Source organism: Protomyctophum bolini (assembly GCF_963924005.1).
Source record: "Protomyctophum bolini genome assembly, chromosome: 6".
NCBI classification, from domain to species: domain Eukaryota; kingdom Metazoa; phylum Chordata; class Actinopteri; order Myctophiformes; family Myctophidae; genus Protomyctophum; species Protomyctophum bolini.
The window spans coordinates 30,605,110-30,624,979 of NC_137867.1; the positions used below are offsets into that span (position 1 = coordinate 30,605,110).

Consider the following 19,870-nt stretch of genomic DNA (forward strand, 5'->3'; position numbering starts at 1 on the left):
TGACACCTACTGTAATCATGCAAAGAATAGGCAGTACTGTCACAGAGCCCCACAGTACTGTCGCACACAATTAAGGACATGAAGAAAAAATGAAATGAAAAGAATGTGGGAATGCAGCGTGGTAATGATTTAGAACATGCTGTATCCATATGAATAATGATTCATAACACAACATTCAGCAGTATGATTTTTCAGTAGACTGCCTGTCTGAGGTCAGAGGCAGCCTGCCAAGGACACTGGCACAGATAGATGTTTATAACTTAGGAGTAAGAACCTTGCACACAGTAACTTCAAGCACCTTGAGCGCTATAGGACCAACAGACAAACTGTCTTGAGACTGCTGCTATTCTTTGATTCTATTATAAATGTTTGTCCTCGTCATTTCCCTGTTGTTGTATTGTATATGATTACTAGTATTACTACTGCTACAACAATGTCAATTAATTTGACTCTCATGTACCTGTAGTGTACATAAGAATAATGAAATATTGAACCTTGAATCTGGAGTAAGAGCACACTGGCTGCTGCAGTCTGACCTACAGTATGAGGATTACTGTAATTGCTAACAGCAGCACAGCATACTTCATAATGTACACTCAGTTGAACATAGACTTTATAATGTACACTCATAATGACTTATGATGTGAAATCGCCACTGGCATTGAGCTCTGTCTGTTTGCAATGTATGTGCCTGTGTACACATGCATGTGGGCGAATGTTTGTCTATGTGAAGGTAATTGTGTACCCATGTGTGTGTGTGTGTGTGTGTGTGTGTGTGTGTGTGTGTGTGTGTGTGTGTGTGTGTGTGTGTGTGTGTGTGTGTGTGTGTGTGTGTGTGTGTGTGTGTGTGCGTGTGCGTGTGTACGCGCTCATAGGCTTGGGCAGAATCACGGAATTAGGGCATTTAGCACGGCTGAACCCTGAAAATCAATTATTCGAGTATTCAGTCAGAGACCCCTCAGGGAAGGGAGACGGAGATTCTCTGATCCAAGCAGTCCTATTTATATTGAAGCTGTCTTGACACTGGTCAAAAATAAACTGAAGAACGCATGCGGATTAAACGCAAGATTATTATTATAAGGCTTTTTGACTTGACATTGATAGATGGGGGAAGACACGCAGCAAAGGTCGTCGGGATCGGGACTTGAACCCGCAACATACTGTCAGGCTGGATTACCAGCCTGGACCGCTAGGCCAGCCCAGGCCATTAAACTAGACTTTGTTTTTACGATATGACCACCATGCAGTTGACCTATACACAAAAAAATGTTCCAATGAAGTGGACAACCGGAAATAACGCCATCACAACTAATCCAACCCGGTTCGGGATTTATAAAAAATATATTTTTATAGTATATATAGGTTTTCTTGTTTTTTCTGCATTTTTGGGGAGAACACGCTATATTCAAATGCCAATAACTAAAGGACAGAGGGTAGCGGTGACACTTTTCTTTACCGATGAAGACTCTCCTCTGTCTTTTGCGACAGTCTGTGTCTCGATCGATTAATTTATTTATTCTGGCAGTCTGCCGACATATGCAGTTGTCTCAACAGATTTATTGATCTTACATGCTCAACAATGTTCATGAATCTATTGCACTTGTCTTGATCTTATTGTGGTCTACACAGATCTGTACTGAAATGCATGACTCTGGCCTACTGTACATTCCTATTATTTAGAAATCCCTGAAGTGTTCGTCAAAATACAGACACTGCTCTTTCTATTAAACTGATATGCTGTATTGTATTACTTCTCGAAGTCTCCATACAGTAGTTTGTAGTTAAGGATGTCTTACACCAACAGCTCAGCTTTAATGGTTTTTTTTTTCTAGTTTTTGTCAGGTTTTTGGATGGTATGAAAGACTGGTCAATCCCAGTGTGTGCATGTGTCTGTGCGTTTGCATGTACATGATTGAGTGTGCCTACAACTTACACTGCGTGATTCTAATCGCAATCCAGGTCCTAGGTTAATTGCTGTAACAGTGCCTTCCTGTTTGTTTGTGTGCGTGCGTGCGTGTGTGTGTCCTTGTTTCAAATGCCCTGACAAAGTGCCTCCCCCACACCCCACCCATCTGAAATGAGCTGTGCAGCCCTGCACGCAAGAGCAGATGCATTTCTCTGCCTTTGATCTACAGGTAAACAAACCCAACCTGTGAAAGAAAAACACACATCCTTAGATCCGCCACGTGCCTTCCATAAATAAGAGAAGAGGAAAATGGAGACCGTGAGAGAACACAGAGAGAGGACAGATGAAGACGGAGATGATGGGGGGTGTAGGGAGATGTGAGAAAGAGAGAGGACAGAGGAGTGAAAGAGAGCAGAGAAACAGGAGAGAAGGAGGGAGGGTGAGGGAATAATAATTATTGTTTGTATTCGTCGCATTATTCCTTGCTTGGCAGGTTTGCATTTCATAGCCCTATTATACTGTACATAACTTGTTATTTCCCCCATATAATCTTTGTACCACTCAAACACTGCCACAGCATTGACTTGCTTGGACATTTCTTTCAGTCAACGGCACACAGACAAACACAGATATAGAGAAACAGAGACAGACAGGGAGACAAGGGGTTAGAGAGACAGAGTGACAAACAGAGAGAGAGTATGTATATAATGAGCGCTGTCAGACTAGGGCCACAACACAAGTCGTTTAGCTGCTGATAAGATCTTGTAAGCCAAGAGCACTTAACAGAGCTGTCATATACAGCGTGCGCTCATCTGTCCAAACCGCTTTTCCTCTGTTAGCCATGTCTGCATTTTTTAAACGAACAACATTTCTAATGTCAATAAATGCTACCAAAAATGAAGCTTCTGTGCTAAAACTTTGAAATGATGAAAAACTGACTGAACAAACAGTAGTCATATGTTTCTATATTGAGGTCTATTAAGTGGACACAGTGAGCTACACACGGAACACGGGTACATTTAATACCTCAGGCTCACAAGTTAAGTTATTTCTTCGACAATGTCACCCAAAAAACACAGTCCCCAACTAAATCCCTGTAGACTGGTGCTTCCTGACTGCAGTAATACTGTGTTTGATGTCAAACAATGAGTTCAGTCTTCGGTGACAAGGCACTTTCATTTTAGTGGGAAAATAAAAGTGCCCACCCCTTCATCTTCCGCCTGGGATGACAGGCGATGGGATAGCGATGGGAATTCACGCAGGAGAGGGGAGAAGAGAGATTCTACATTGCATAACACTCTGCTTTTATCCGAGCTCTGTTATCAAGGCTGCGGGTTATTGAAGTGGCTGCCAAGTGCCAACACTGTCACACTGTATGCTGAACTCCTTATTTGGTTTTGTTCACACCCGAGGCATATAGGCAACATACGCTTACGCAATGTGCTGATCATGCAACAAACCACAGGATCACTTATGCACATTTGAGGACCATCTATTGATTTCTAACCACAGCGATTTTTACCACAACCACAGCGTGCATAGCCTCAACCCTAGGGCACTAGCGGCCTGCTTGCTGTTACACATCACTCAGAGGGCAGCCAAAGCCCAATAATTCTACCCTCGTAATCGTATCTGCCTTATTTCCGTATTTATGTTGACTCTTGACCCTGGCAAGAGCAAATGCTCACAAGACATGCAAAAACACAGTAGGCTATAGATTATATTATGGTAATATTTGAAAAACAGCTGTCTAGCAAGTGACTTTTCCTAGATATTATCCCATCAGAAAAAAAGGAAAAAAACTGAACCATCTGCAGTTTGTTTCCTTTGCATTTACCTCTGGGGGCGGCATCCAATAGAATGTGGATAACAGGATTGATGGATAAATTCTTATCTTGTTTACAATTAATGTCCAGATTGGTCACTTTACCATATTCTGTCCCATATCCTCCTGAACTTTGGCCCATCCTGTGTTCCATCTTAGCTCATTCATATTGTCATCTTGCTCTGATTATCATTTTACTCATAGCCTACTGCCTGTTTATACAGGGTTGTGCATCTAATCCTATAAATGTCAAGGTCACCCTGTTTATGACCAAAATATGTTTTCATCTAGACCCATATCTTATTGACACCTTATTGAAGTCTCTCTACTGTCTGCCTGCAGACACAAATTCACCATAGGTCATGTTTGTAACTCAGTCTCCATGCAGCTGCGTTATCAGTCTAGTGTGACCTTGGCTATAGTGGGAGTCAGAAAACACTTCTCTTTGTCAGAGTTCACAGCAGTAACAAGTCAGTAAGGGAAAGTTTTATCATCAAGTTACCCAAGCAACGCCAGCCTGTGCGCCTTCCCGGATTGAGACGCCATCAATGTGCTGATCCAAGGAAATTAATTCCACGTCACTACACCATCCTCATCATCAATGTGTTGGACCAATGAGTGCTCGCCAACCGCGCCACCGTGGGACGTGCCCCTCTGACATTACGGATATGAACTATTTACAAGCCAATTAACTGATATCAACAAACTGACGTCATTCCCAATATTAAGCCCGGAACAATGCTGAGGAGAAGATAATTCGGCACTCAGGCTTTTTGGACTATTTACTCTAAATTATGTTGTAATTGTACTAGCTGAATTCCAATACATTTCTCTGTTAATTGAATCTATTACCTACTAAAACATTATTAAACCTTAAACTCCTTCTCAGAAGTTCATTTGCGTTTGCCTCCAAATTACTCTATAAGGTATTTTCTATTTGTTATGGTTCAGTAGCTGTCTTGGTACATTCAAGGGCAATTCACTCATTTTTAAGGTAAAGACAGCACTGCATTTGGGTCTCCCTGCTGGGCTATCAAAGTTAATATATGTAGTCCTTTAAAACTATTACAGTAATAGGTATCAATTTATACCTAACAAGGATGTTGCCCCGTTTGGTTCACCCTCAGCCCTCCTCTTCCAGCATTTTCATTCCACTACTGGAGGTTCAGTAGCGCAGCTCGGAATCTGTTCTTGAGAGATTTTCTCACAACTGAAGCTATGACTTTGTGGTAAGTATGTAAAAATAAGAAAAAGCTAGATGTGAGATGTTTTTAGGAGGGCCAGATGGGATTTGTCTTCTTGCCTCAGACTCGCCTTTTATTTATTGTGTTTCTCTTGCGTCTGTCTTTAAATGCTAAACACCATCATCATTACAAATAAAGTGTTCATAAAACAAATTAATACATGTTTATGAAACAACAAGTGAAAGTGAATACATACACAAATCAACAAAGAATCAGACTTATTAAAGACAAGACTGTTGGGACAGAGAGGCCAAGGCAAGCGATCTCTGGAGTGCAACAGTTCTCACATTTTCCTATCTTATTTTAGATGGGATCAGCAAAAGCTCTGTGCAAATTATTGCCAACCTTGCTCAGCCCATAAAGCCCATTCCCGCCAGAGCAAGCGTCACTTGCTACTGTAGCTAGCAGAGGAGCATGTTGACAACTGTTGGCGTTAATTGCTTTCACACCGAGAGTGCTTTATGAAACATGCACCGAGACGCAGAGACATGCTCCATACTTTGACTGTGTCTGAGTCACGGCTGTCACTGACAGTGACAACACAGTGTAAAGAAAAACACACATTAAAGCAATGGCTGGTGTTTGATCTTCAACATGGATTTAGATTATCTAAAACCTGTGACAGTTATAACCTATTCATAATCTTGCTTTGTTGAATTTACCAGCTGCAGTACTTTGTGTCATGTTTCCATTTAATATAGGGTATGTGCATGCATAAAGTGAATGGCACATCGAGTGGAAAGTGAGTGGCAAAGTGAGTTTAACGTCATTTAATGTCGATTAATGCAATCCGATAGGACTGTTCTGTTCGGATGTATGGGCTGTCAAGGCCAGAAAGCATTTTTTGACACTCAGTAGGCGTTCCCGCAAAACTTCCGGTTATGATGATTATGTCACGCGCATGCCCTCTATAGTAATATGTTCATAATATTGATAACAGAAAGCCGATCTGCACACCACTGACTTTATGCTTTTTGTTAACTGATTTTGTTAACTTCTATGCCAAGCATCGAAGCATGATATATTTTGTTCTGAAGCATTGCTTCACTAAAAAGGTCTGTAAAATGACTCAGTGAGAATTATCAAGCATGGCTCATATTCTCAAAAACTAAGGTTTGAAATTCAAACCCTAACCTAACCATAAATGCAAGCACGGGAGCAACACACGCATGTCGGACTAATGCTCCGTCGGAATTACGTGCAGATCCCCCAAGGATGCTCTTTGCGAGCAAAACTGATAAAACCAGTTGCTGGGTGTTAAATCGAAATCATCCAATTTTCAGAGTCAAAGAAACAGGCCAGGTCAAAATGTGTCTTTTTATGAGAATGAGACTAGGGATGGAGCTCATTAATTGTTATTGATAATGAGCACCTCATCGATCCTGTTTATTGATTCAGGCATTTATCAAACCCACTATTGAGCTTTTTTATTGGCCAGTTGTGACTGTGAGTTTGTGGCTGACTGACCACCATCTAAAATGAAATGAAGATACATCTGCTCGCACCATGTTGTGAGCTTGTAGATCAGATTTTCTCTGCAACGATAGACTGAGAATATGTTGCACACATATGTCACGCTAGGAGACACCAGTCATTCATTCGCAGGGAGCGATATGGCAGGGATGCGTCAAACTACACCAATGGCAGTCAATGAGTGAGCAACTGTTGAGTTACGCAATTAAAGTTATTTACTTAAATTGTTTGTTAATTTTCAGCCATTAAATGAAATTGAAAATGCAAGATTAATACAACATATCAATCCCAAATTACAGGGGTCAGAAAAGGCATAAGCTGAATGACAAAAACTATTATCCTTAAATGATTTAAAGTAACTTTTCAAATGGAGTCTATTTCAAAACATTGCTTAATAACACCTATTAATCAAGCTATCTAAAGCATAATGTAGCAGAAAACTGATATCTTAATTAGCCTCTCATTCATTCACTTGACATTCTTGGACCACCCACATCACAGCCAATACATAGTAAGGAATATGCAGGATCCAAAAGTCCAACCTTTGTTATGAATTCAGAATAATAATTTAAGAGAGAAAAGCCAGGGGAAGAAACAGAGACAAGTAGATTGTTATTCTACAGTTTCACTTCCCTGGCAGACACGCTGGATGTCAATGTGGTGGTAGCCGTAATGCCTATACGATGTGTAACTGAACAAAAGATGGCATGAAAAAGGCTACATGCATGAAAGATGGTGGCATGGTTTGAACCAAATCCACAGCCACACTGAGGGCTTTTTACATGTGTGCACTTCAGGCTCAGTGCATGTGGTGCGGTTCCAGTATTGTGATAATCCTTCATGGGATACACTCTGGCATTTCCCAACCCCCAACCTGCGCACACGCACACACACACACACACACACACACACACACACTTCCTTGGCTAGATATATTTAGGTCATTGGTCGATATCCTGGACAGGTGCACTGTAGAGGTTCTACACTGTGTCTGTGAGTGTGTGTGTGTGTGTGTGTGTGTGTGTGTGTGTGTGAGTGTGTGTGTTTGTGTGTATTCCATTTATTGTAATAAATGGTTAACCACTTGAAGCCCAGCATCCCTATTCTGGGTGGAATGCTCACCAAAAGAAACAGATCTACAAGCTCACAACATGTTGCAACGTGACATGTTGGTTACTTTTGGCAAATAGACTTGGTGTAGATGGAAAAAAGCAGTCCAAATACATTTGTAACTTGTGTGTGTATTTATTTATGAGTGGAGGCATTTATGTGCATCTGTGAGTACACTGAACGCATGGGATGTGTATTTTATTTGTGTGTGAGCATCAAGCATCCGTGTGTGTGTGTGTGTGTGTGTGTGTGTGTGTGTGTGTGTGTGAGACTGTGTGTGTCTGCACATACAATAAGTTAGCTCATGTATAAGCGTACTGTATGTATACGTACAGTAGCTGTGCACAATGCACACGTGCATGTGTATACTGTGCTGTACGTGTGTGTGTGTGTGTGTGTGTGTGTGTGTGTGTGTGTGTGTGTCTGTCTGTCTGTCTGTGTGACAGAGAGAGCGCATGTTCATGCTTCAAGCTCCACAGTGTGTGACTGTTCGGTAGCTATGGGGACGTCCTGTTGGCATTAGGAAACCTCTCTCCCTGGGACGTGTTAGCCAATGAGCAGCTGTGCCTCAGGAGGGGCTGTCTTGTTAATTAAACCTGGAGCTGTTTGTCAGCAACAGCATATGATACACAATGCTGCTATCACTATCGATGTAAGGAGAAAATGGCAAGGAAGGATTGCGGCGGTCCCTGCTAAAGAGAAAAGAAAGCATGGGCCGTCTGTAGAGCCAAGACGTCTTAATACTGCAATGCTGCTGCAACTGCAACATTAACTAGTGTGTCAGCATCTTCTGTGCTACTTTCAATATGTCTACATCATAGACATATCTGTATTGGAATGAACACATTTAACGTGTCTAGGAGGTGTATAATACCTAGCCTGCGTAGATATTAGTCTGGAATCTCTATGTGAAAACTGCATTTCCAAGGGGCGAATTAAAACATTTGTGATAAAGTTGCCCCATATTTGCATTCTGGGCCTTGATTGGTGCACCACAATTTCGGGGGGCAGGGAAATCCAATCACAACCAGACCGAATCTGCCGAGGACTTCTTCACTGACAGATTCATCTGGTCTCCATGCTATATACTAGACTGCTGACCATTATATGTCAGAACCACTCCGAGGAAAACAATCTTGAAACACTGGGGTAAGGGTTTCAAACTTATTTTGCCCTCTTAATAAATACATACACAACTCATAGTCAGACTCTTTTACTCTAGGAAACAGTACTGTGTGAATGTAATGTGATATATCACAGTTGTCAATATATTTCTGTATCAGTGTCGCCATTATTGGGATTTTAATTTTGAGTGTTCACACTACACCAACATGTGCATAATATATTAAATCCACAACCAGTCACCAGCCCACCACCCAAACGTAACAGCTTTATTAAGGAGAATGAATACACTGTTTAACAAATGAACTGCTCCTGGCGGAACTTTCCGTCATAAGGAATCCAACTAGCAACTGCTTTTGGTGTAATGTTCCGTCTGATAAGCTTTATTATTGATATCAAACCGGATCGCTGATTTCTTTCTTTATTTTTGCTTGGCCTTTCCTTGTTTAGCGATCCTAGACCGGATTGCGCAACCGCGCTGCCGCCTACCTCCCATTATACAGGCTGACTAAAAAGCTGAATAACTCGAAATCTAGGGAGCTCTCCATGGTTTGGATAAAACGCGCAATGTTCGGAGGTCTTTGCTGATTATCCGGTGGTCTAGATGGAAACATTGGCGCTTTCTAGAGATGGCTTAATTTTAGCTCGCTAGCATTGACGCTATTTATTTAGCATTAAAGATGGATGCCCAGACAGGATGTCAGTCCAGCGTGGGCTACTGTACATTGAAATCGGCTCAGCAGTCTGCGGTTGGCTCTGCGTCCAACAGGAGGCAGTATATGGGTTAAAACTGTCCAAATATTTGTCACGCATCAGCATGTATACTGTACTGTGCTGTTTTGTAATTTGTCAGCTAATCATGTCATCATAACAAATTTAATTGAGTATTAATTCCAAAAGCCTACACTGTATATCTGTTTTGGGGGAAATACAACTTTTATCATTCAGTATTTGTAATAAAAGGATTCTGTCATCATGGACCAATGGCACATCCATTGAACAGTACCATGAAATACTTTTCCCTCGATTTGGACAGATATCTCAAATTGAAATTAAAACAACTTAAATCCAATCCAACACCGATATCATAAAATTGTAAAATGACATGAATAAATGTGGATTACAAGAACCGTAATTTGTAGGAACACTGACAGCACAGCAGTGCTGAATGTTGGCAGAACCAACAGCTGTTGGCAGGGGAAGACAGTGGTGTTTGAATGTTACTGTAACAATAATAGCTTTGAGTCTCCATACAGAAGCTAATGAATAAATCATGGGCCTTAAGGCAGATGGGTGTAAATGTGTTTTCATACCAACTTCACTAGAAAGCTTTAAGAATTGTAAAACTTTCTGATTGGTGTTCAGTGTTTCTCAGACAGCAATTGCTACTGTCACATAAACTAAATTTGGTTTACCGGTATGTGTGATACAAATTATCCATAGACAAATGTTATATTTGATACGATAAGAAATGGAGCCGATGGCTTGATATTGTACTGTATGACTGTATATCATCATTTCAGATGTTGTTTTCCATGACTATAACTATTTGATTCTATGCGGTGTCACTGAGCACTGTGAGCAGTATGGATGGGAGGGACTCAGGGTTTTATTTTTGTCTGTTTTTTCTTTCCTTCGTTCGTTTGTTTTTCATAAAAAGAAAAAAATGTATACTATACTTACTACTGTTCCTAATAAAAACGTATTTGACAAAAAATAAACATTTTTAGCTGTTGCAATAGATAGCGTCACTATTTGCTGTTCAAATCAGGTAGTAATATCTGGGCATGAGAGAAACAAATTATAAACACCACCTCATACACAGCCACAGCAACAACTGTGAGGAGAGTACACAGGGGTATTAAAATACTGTAGATTAGGCAGGGGGCCACAATAGTAAGATTACTTAAAGTTGGGGGCCACAAGACAACAATAAAAACAAAGTAACGATTTAGCGGTTTACCGGAAACAAAAGTTGTATACATTTTCAGTGGCATATACCCTATATATATATATGTATATATATATATTCTCTTCTCACAAAGACGCTTCCATGCCATGGACACATTGAATACCTATTTCCCATTTTCTCAAAGTCAAAGCCTGTGCAGTATAAAGGTCTGGCACAGAGACTAAAATTTGTCACAGTCACCAAAATTCTCAACTAATGTAATTTGACTACAATAAGGTATAATTGTAGAGATAAGGGATATGCGTCCCGTCATGCTATAATAGAACCAAACTCACAGAAGGCTATATGGGATGATTGTGCCGCCAGGCGGAAATAGCCAATCACAGACACACCGCAGGATGTGATGGCAGTGTTACTGCATGAACAAACACCCCATGCTTTACAAGTTCTCCTATTTGAAACAGATCTGTTGCAGTGCCTGCCTTGGCTCTTACACACACACAGTGTCTACTGACGCACACAAAATAAACACAGGGAGACCAAGAGAGAGCAAGCATAACAGAGGCATGCAAGAAAGTCATTACGCCACCAATCCTCAACTTCTATTGAGTCATTTCCACTATACCAACTTATTTTCAGTTTTTAACAAAGGGACAAATTGCGTCACAATTCTGCTAATTCATGCAAAGTATCATGACTCCATCATATTAGTATTAACTCGTTAAATTACATTCTGGTATTTCCTGCAGGGTGAGAGGGGAACATAGATTAACTTTTCACTGTCGTCATATGAATATGTTAAGTTCATGGAGCGAAATGAAGGAGCCTGCTCCATGAATTGCAGAGCAGGGTCTGTAGTCTGTGCCCAGATACACAGGCGCACATACTCACACACACACACACTAATGTCACACACGCAGAGTCATAAAGCTGACAGCATAGTGTTATCTAACACTTTGGGTCATGATTTCATGGAGAAAGTCAAATGCTGGTGCTGGGCAGATCATGTTGAGGGCACCATTGAAGTGCTGTTTCTTCAGGGGCGCTAGCCCGTAATATGCCCAGCTCTGTGTGTGTGTGTGTGTGTGTGTGTGTGTGTGTGTGTGTGTGTGTGCCGTTGACAATGAATGGCCAGTTTTGAGTGTTTGAGCAAACGATGATGTATGATGATAAGAGCGCACTTCACTTCACCACAGGTGTGATTATTCTCCGCAATTTAGTCGTTATGCCAAGTACTTCCTCCCCCACACACATTTCTGTGTTGTCACTGTTGTCGTATGCAACTGACTCACCTGCCAGTCAGGAGCCCCCATCGGGAAGACGTACAGCCTTCGCCCTTCGTCCTCCCACTCAACACTCCCCATCTGACAGGTGCCGTCTCAGCCCGTAGGAGTACATGACCAATGGCCAACACCCTGCCTGCCCAGCTTCCCTCCCCCAAACACGGGTCAATTGTGTGCGCATAGAAGTCCGCCAAAGTCAGATGCACCATGGTGGATTCGAATATCGAACCCACAACCTCCGTGGTGATGGGTGAACGAAGTGCTGTTTCTATCTATAAAAATCACACCCATGTGAAGTGAGGGGCACTAATATAATAAAGACTCATGTTGATTAGGTGATGTAATGGTGATGTAAAACAAACGGTGGCCAAAACAAACATTAAATTCTCTTCATTGTTAAAATGGCATTTAATTAAATTCTCTTCATTGTTAATGGCATTTAATGTTTGTGTTAGGGATAAGATGACGTACATTTTCCCTTCATTGTCAATGGCATTTTTAAAACAAACATTGAACTAAAAACAAACATTAAATTCTCTTAATTGTTAATGGGATTTAATTTGTGTTAGGGACAAGATCTTTTTGGCACTGTGTCCTTGACAAATGGAACTCCACAGGCTAACCAACCAAATGCAATAACCATTTGGAGTCAGTGTATATTAAACTAAACAGAAATCACAGGCCAGGATAAAGAATCTCCCCAAACAAATCTGTAAATTCATGGCAAAGCAGATTAACAGATGGATTTGGATTAAAGAGAGGCAGAGAGAGAGAGAGAGAAATAGGGATTTACTATGGCCACGTCACTCACACAGCAAGGGAAGCAAATCACACATCTTATTACTATTGTGACAGATGGATAATTGTGTGATTTTATTATCAGCTTGCCTGTTTGATACCTACAGAGAGGGTTAAGCTGTGTTAAGGACTTAATATAAATATTTCCCTGCTGCTGCTGTCGGGGAAAAGCTATAGTACGATCTCCATAACGGTGACAGGTTTTCAGGAATATGAGCATCAGCATGATATGCCAACAAAATATAAAGAGCTTTTAATACTTTGAAATGTCGACAATGTGATAAATACTGTAATTCAGTTACACAACTTCCAAGTAATGGAATGGAATGTTTTTTTTTCTCTAATCCTGGCCAAGTACGGTAGGCCTAGGCTATCAAATATTATGGAAACGTTTCCACTTATTTGTGCATACTAGTACATAGGTACCCCAAGATGCACAAATATATGAATGAATATGACTCTCCACATCCAACATATGGCCAGCTGTACTGTCACTTCACTACGATGTGGTTTTGAAAAAGGCTTCATAATTTACTTAAAGAGTTTAGTCATTTCCATTCTTCAAATGAAGTAAAAAACCTGAATTTACAGCAAAGTGCACTTATAATGTATTGTACACACAGCGCTCGCAATATGATACCACCAATCATATCTGATAACCTGTGTCCCATGTTATAACCACTCTCTTTGCCCCGTCTTTTCTGTCTCTCTTCCCTGTGGTGTCCAATAAAACAGAAATGACAAAAAAAAAGTCCCCCCCATCCCCAACAACGAAAGTCTCACATAAGATATATCAGTGACAGCAGAGCAGATGCGTTTGTCCTTACATTGCAGGAATTGTCACCGAATCATTGCTAATACTTTCTAATCATAATAAGGTGGTTGTGACAAGGCAGCTCTGCTTTATTTGCACGGTTGATTTGCACAGGTAGGTAAGCGGCTTTCCCAGAGAAGTGGGGCTGAGTGGTGTGTGTGTGTGTGTGTGTGTGTGGGGGGGGGGGGGGGGGTGTGGTAGCGGAGGTTCAAAGCAAATAAACGCACCATAATCAAATACAGCCGGTGCCACAAATTGCTTTGGGCTATAATGAAATAGGTTACGGGAGCAGGCGAGACGGGTGCAGCGGATTGAGCCTCATGTCAAGGGAGCGTGATCCCATCAATGCAAAAGCCTGAGTATCACCAGCGTCATGCCAAGTGTGTTTCTGAGTCACCTGTATGCTGTGGGGAACTCCCACGCTACAGGATGCCATGAATAGGTTCTTTTTTTGTAGTCTCTGTGACCAAGAAATCAACACTTTGTGACACATGAGTTAAACATCTCCCCAGAATGTCAGGACCTAGAGCTCCAAGGACCAAATGACAGGGACAGACAAAATGGGGAGGATCAAATCTGTGACCTTTCAGATACAGAACACTACTACTATGCACACTACTCAGCCGGACAATCTGCCACCGGGATGAGATCAAAGTGTCTGGGTAGCTGGGTCTGGAATTTTCTGCTTAGATCTCATTTTAACCCAGCACATCACTATCACATGTCAATATCCTCGGGTAGTAGATCTCACAACTGCTGCTCTTTGACTTTTAGGGCAGTTACAGAAGGGTATGTTGACCAGGCAGGCTCAGCCAACCCTGAGAGAACAGGAGATTGATATCAGTGGAGTGTGAAAGAGCAGGATGGCAGCCCAGTGCTAATGAGACTGTGGCCCAGCTGTACGGCCTCCGACATAAACACAGCCATGTTGGCCATCCGTCACTTAGAAGAGGTCAAGAGGACCACACTCACTTGCTTGCTCTTCGCCAACAACACTGTGTGGGCTCATCAGAGCATGATGAGATAGGTCACTTACTATTGCCCGGTTCAATGGTGCCGTGTCCTCTGGATATTTGATAAGCAATGAGCACCACTCGAGCCCACACTGACAGCAATAGAAGTGACTGATATAGGAATGCTTGGTAATTTTACTATAGTACAATACATACTCAATACATATTGTAGTAGAATAGACTCACTGATCTTCAATGCCATCATAGGGGCAGCCTTGCAGATTTCAAATAAAAGCCCACTTGCCAGAATGTGGAACCTGTGGCCTACTTTAAGAAGTAACTTAATAAAACTAAATGTACAGTAACTGCAATAAAGTGAAATTGAAACAGAGTTCATGACATGTGCAAAATTGTGCATTGTTTTCTGTGTGACACAAAAGTGACTACATTATTATGTTTATTTGTGTAATTGTGTGCAGCAAACTCATTGGACCAGACATAAAATCAGCATACTTGTACGAATGTACGCAATTGTGCACTTAATTGCAAGACCAATTCACTGTCATCAGCAGAAGACTATTTGCATGCAAATCAGACCAATTACCAACAAGTAGCTGACATGCTAGTAGCATCTCATATGGAGCAATATCATGCTTCATTTGTTTGGCCTGGAAACATAAGCTTGTCAGTTGAGTGTAACATTTCTCCTGTATTCATTGCGAGCTGGTGTAGCACCCTGTAGAGAGACAATCAACACCACTGCTAGGTAAAGTGTGAAATTAAAATGGCAGATTAATATTGCCATGTTTCTCTAGAAAACACAAAGATGCTTGGTGTATTTTTTCAGAATACGCTAAACATGAACACAAGTGACAACAAGCATCACCTGGACATCTTTAGCACCACAAGTTCACAACCTGCACTAGACGCTGTTTAGATGGAAGGTTTTTAGTATGATTAAGTACCCAAACAATGTTTTGAGCAATGCAGTCTGGGACAAATCTGGGACAAACACAGATGAATGTGGAGGCAGAACTAAAATTACCTGTGACAAAAAACAAAACAGAATGACACTTCCTTTACGGTGCGTAAAGAAACTGCAACATGAAGCCAGAGAGGAATCACTAGAGTTTATTCCCTAGATTTCAGGAATTCCCTTGTGTGATACGAATTCAACCCATAACTGGGACCAAAAACAATGACAAATGTGGAAGCAAACTACACAAAGCCACAGGGGGAACACTGTGGAGAGAGTTTCCTTGTGTCAGTAGGGCAGGGTGCTTTGTTCCCAGGAGCAGAGCAGAGGCACCAGCATGCTGGCTGGATCATGCCAGTGAAGAGCACTTTGCTGCTGCCGTGACATCCCCAAAGACATCTATAGTCAGCAGCTGTCACAGTATACAGTGGAATACATGCAGCACCAAGGGCATACATACTGACACACTATCACTATGTGATAACACAGCTCCTCGCACTCATGGAAACTGATTTGCCTATCGCACAGACGCGCGCTCGCACACACACACTCTCACACACACACACACACACACACACACATATTCAATGGGCAATACATACAATCAACACAAACAATATATTAAAGCACAACATTCAGACATTCACACATTGAATCTTAAACTGATCAGACTCAAAGCATGTATCCAGTTCACATTCTTACAATATGATAAAATCACACACACACACACACACACACACACACACACACACACACACACACACACACACACACACACACACACACACACACACACACACACACACACACACACACACACACACACACACACACACACACACACACACACACACTTTGTATGAACACTCCTTCAGCCCTATCTGCTTTCACACCCAGCATGAAGAGGCCAGGCTAAATGGAACAGCAATATAATTACTGATGACCCAGACTGGCTCAGCCTGTTAACAGATGGAAGGTGGCAAATTGATGACCCACTCCCAGTTACGGAATCAACCTTTTGTGTATGTGTCCATATGAGTCAATATACATACAACTTCTCCACACAAGTAATAGTGGCATTGCTAACTCTGGCAGCGTGCTAATGTTGTTCATTCTACATTAGCTAACGATACATGCTGTAGTCATTACATACAATCAGTACCTCTTACTGGATTCTGCATTGCAGAATCACTGCTGCACTTTCACTATAGTTATTGTTTCCAGTTGCAAAGGCTCATCTGCTATCTAGTTGGGTGACAAATTCCAGTTCATCACAATACCGTTTTTAGTACAGCTTAAGCTTAAGAATGAATTGCTGTATTAATGCATGAATGATGCCGGGTATAAACTGTGCATGAAGGGAGACCTCTCCAGTGGCTCCCATTGCTCCCAATGTATGCAACACTAATGCATTATAGATGCACGCAAGGTGTGTGTGTGCAAGAGAGAGAGAGAGAGAAGAGAGAGAGAGAGAGAGAGAGAGAGAGAGAGAGAGAAAGGGAGAGTGACAAGCTGCAATTGTGGTAAATTGGTGATGCAGTCTACATGGGGAGGAGAAAGGTCAGTGAAATGAAGGGGCCCATGGTTTGAACTATGACCTTTTAAGTGGTGTAACCATGTTACAATACATTGACCCCAGAGGTTCTGTATTATGGCAGTGCAGGCTACGGTTATTAAAGGTACTTATTAACATAAACACTGCTACTGACTGTTATTAAAGCTAAGCGAGTGTAAGGGCTGGAAAGTAGGACAACCTCAGCCTTGTCATTTTGTCCTGAAGGGAAGACTGTTACTTGTCATTTGGAACAAAGGCTAAATGGGATTAAAGAGATGAGAGAATTGACTAGATGTAGTCTCATAGGGTACGTAAACCCAGAATCAGCATCAAAAAGAAAAATATGTTGATAACGTAAAGAGTTATAAAAGAAATAGCCCATGGTGTCGGCCACAGATATATGACATGATGTTCACAGAGCAAAGATGCAGTGCAATGACAACTCTCCATCAATCCCTTTAGCCGTGGAGAGTACTCCAACCAACAACCAACAACCACAACATGCACCAGCAAACATCGTCCCATAAAATCAAAGCTTAGAACTTATATAATGCAAACAAAAGAGCGGTGTTCGGCATAATGAACACGATGCTTACCTCCAGGCAGTCCAGGCTTGTGAAACTGGCTATAGCAAATCCATCAATGATATCTTCTTCTTGAGAGCTGGATTCTCGTCTCTTTCGACGAGGGGGGCGACAGGCTCTGGCTGTGGGTCTGGCTGAGGCTGTGGAGTGTGGAGCCTTTTTTCCGTTCAGGGAGGCGGCGGCATCTCTACCGGGACTTTGCTCTCTGTCGGAGCAAGACGAATTCTGGTTCGGACTGCGGGCATCTTTGCTACCGGCCTCCCGCCGCCGGACCCTCTCGCGTTTGGACCGGGATCTCCGACTTTGCTTCAATTTGCCATCCATTTTTAGAAATGTTGCAATAAAAAAATCACTCTTAAAACCAACCTAATCTATCTGCTCTCTTTCTCTATCTCTCTGTGCGGTCAACCAAAATAACACACTGACTGGCGTAAAGGCTACGCTCTGACAAGACGACAGGGTGCGTGTATAAATAACACAATTATGAGCTAATAACACTCGAGGAATGACCTTGACTATAAACCTCTCGAGTCTCTTACAAATAAATGTCCCAAGTATCCCATACAAGCGAGAAAGCGACGCGAATCCTCCCGTAATTTATCTCAAAGGCAAACAACGTCGACGCGTCCTTCTTCTAAAGCAGGTGCAAAAACGGCCAAATAGTTACAAATCGCACAATTCCACTCGCGTTGCAACTTTGTTGCATTGCAATAATACAAACGTTACCAGGCTAGCTGCTGCATACCGCAGACAGCGGAGAGAAATCGTGTCGCTGCCCGTTGTTTTCCGCCACCCGATCCATGATTCCGCTGTCAAATAACACGCTTGGTTTCTATCCGTCAAAAACACTCACGAACAGTAAGCACCAATCGATCACGATCGCTAAAGAAGAGAATTATACAAGCACTGACAAGTTTCAACGCAAAGCCATATTCCTCTATGACAAGTTCCACCGTGAACGAGGGGCAGGGATCCCAAGTCTGGAGCTACTTATGCGCAATATTTTTTCCTAAATGGTCCAATCGGTCCAAAAAGGACAACCATTCGCTGTATAATCAAACTCCATTACGTGTGTGAGCGGTCTGTTCCATGTTGAATAACATTAAGTTTCGTATAAATCCACTCTAATCGGTCCACGGTTGCTCAGTTGCTCGTGGCTCATCGTATTTTCTCTTCGCATAATAAGGCTTTGATAAGTGTCCTTAAAGCGACAGGAGTGATTAAAATCTCCTCTGCCCTCTTAGTCTTATCCCCTCTTCATCCGAAATTAAGAGAACACTAAAAGCTTCACAGATCCCACACAACTGACGTATTTCCGCCACCCTGCAATTTACCCTAGGAAGGAAGCCAATGTAAAAATAATCATTTTCTCACAGTCTCGGCTACACTTTGCCACAAAGCACTATTTTTGTGTCTGTGTCTGTCAGAGGCGATGCCTCATCATGTCATTTCCACGCTGACGTTCTGCTGTCAGCAATAGAAATGGTGGGTGCACAGTCATCTGTCAGATTTTGACAGCTTCCCAGTATGACCACACTGACATTAGCTATTATCACCTCCTGCTCTGCTTTCTCTGTTCAAATGATGTGTAGTGTAAGTGCTGGAATGATTTTTTTTCCAGGTGGTGAACATTTCTACACCTTGTAAATCCATTCATAAATCTATTTGTGAGATGTCAGATTTGCAACACAACATATGGCATTTGCTCAACCTTTATTTTCTTCCTGCAAAGTGACAAGTCTACCACTTGAGCCACTAACTCTGGGAGTCAAGCTTGCCTTTATACTTAATCTTAGCAGTGCCACTGAATATTGGTTATTTTCAGGAAAAAATAAATAAATCAGTTACAGTCAGTGGAAAAAGTATAATGTTTAGGTTTTAATGCCATGCGCTGCGGCTACACAATGAATGGAGCCCTATAACCAGTGTGTCAATGGCATGCCCTACACATAGATTGACCACAGTTTATTGCACAACAGTGTGGTGCATTATTATCTCTGGCTGCCAGACGGTGAGAGAAGAGAATAGGTGTCTTTTCAGGGCAGCCTTGCCCTTAAAAGAGTCCAGAGTTGGAGCATCGACATAGCAAATCTCCATTGGGAGAGAGTACCACAGGTTGTGCCGGGGGCTGCCACACTGAAGGCTCTGTCCCCAAAACTTCTAGCATAGGACAATCACCATCATGTCTTGTGTACAGCAGGCCAATAACATTAAATTCTGATTTTTTTCCCCTATAATCTGTCAACTTTGTAATTTATATACCGGTAGGTATACAAATTACTAATAATAATTTTATAATCACTGGATAGAACTAG

The 19,870-nt window shown here is 41.8% G+C and overlaps 1 protein-coding gene across 7 annotated transcripts in view; it reads right to left on the bottom strand.

The window, feature by feature from the left end:
• Positions 1-18,780, bottom strand: part of fbrsl1 (fibrosin-like 1) — a 400,645-nt gene extending 381,865 nt beyond the window's left edge. For all 7 annotated transcript variants that reach the window (XM_080766465.1, XM_080766464.1, XM_080766467.1 and 4 more), the window contains exon 1: positions 17,568-18,780. In XM_080766465.1, the coding sequence (XP_080622591.1) occupies positions 17,568-17,879 (312 nt within the window). In that variant the 5' untranslated portion in view covers positions 17,880-18,780. The remainder of the gene's footprint in view (positions 1-17,567) is intronic.
• Between the last annotated feature and the right edge of the window lie 1,090 nt (positions 18,781-19,870).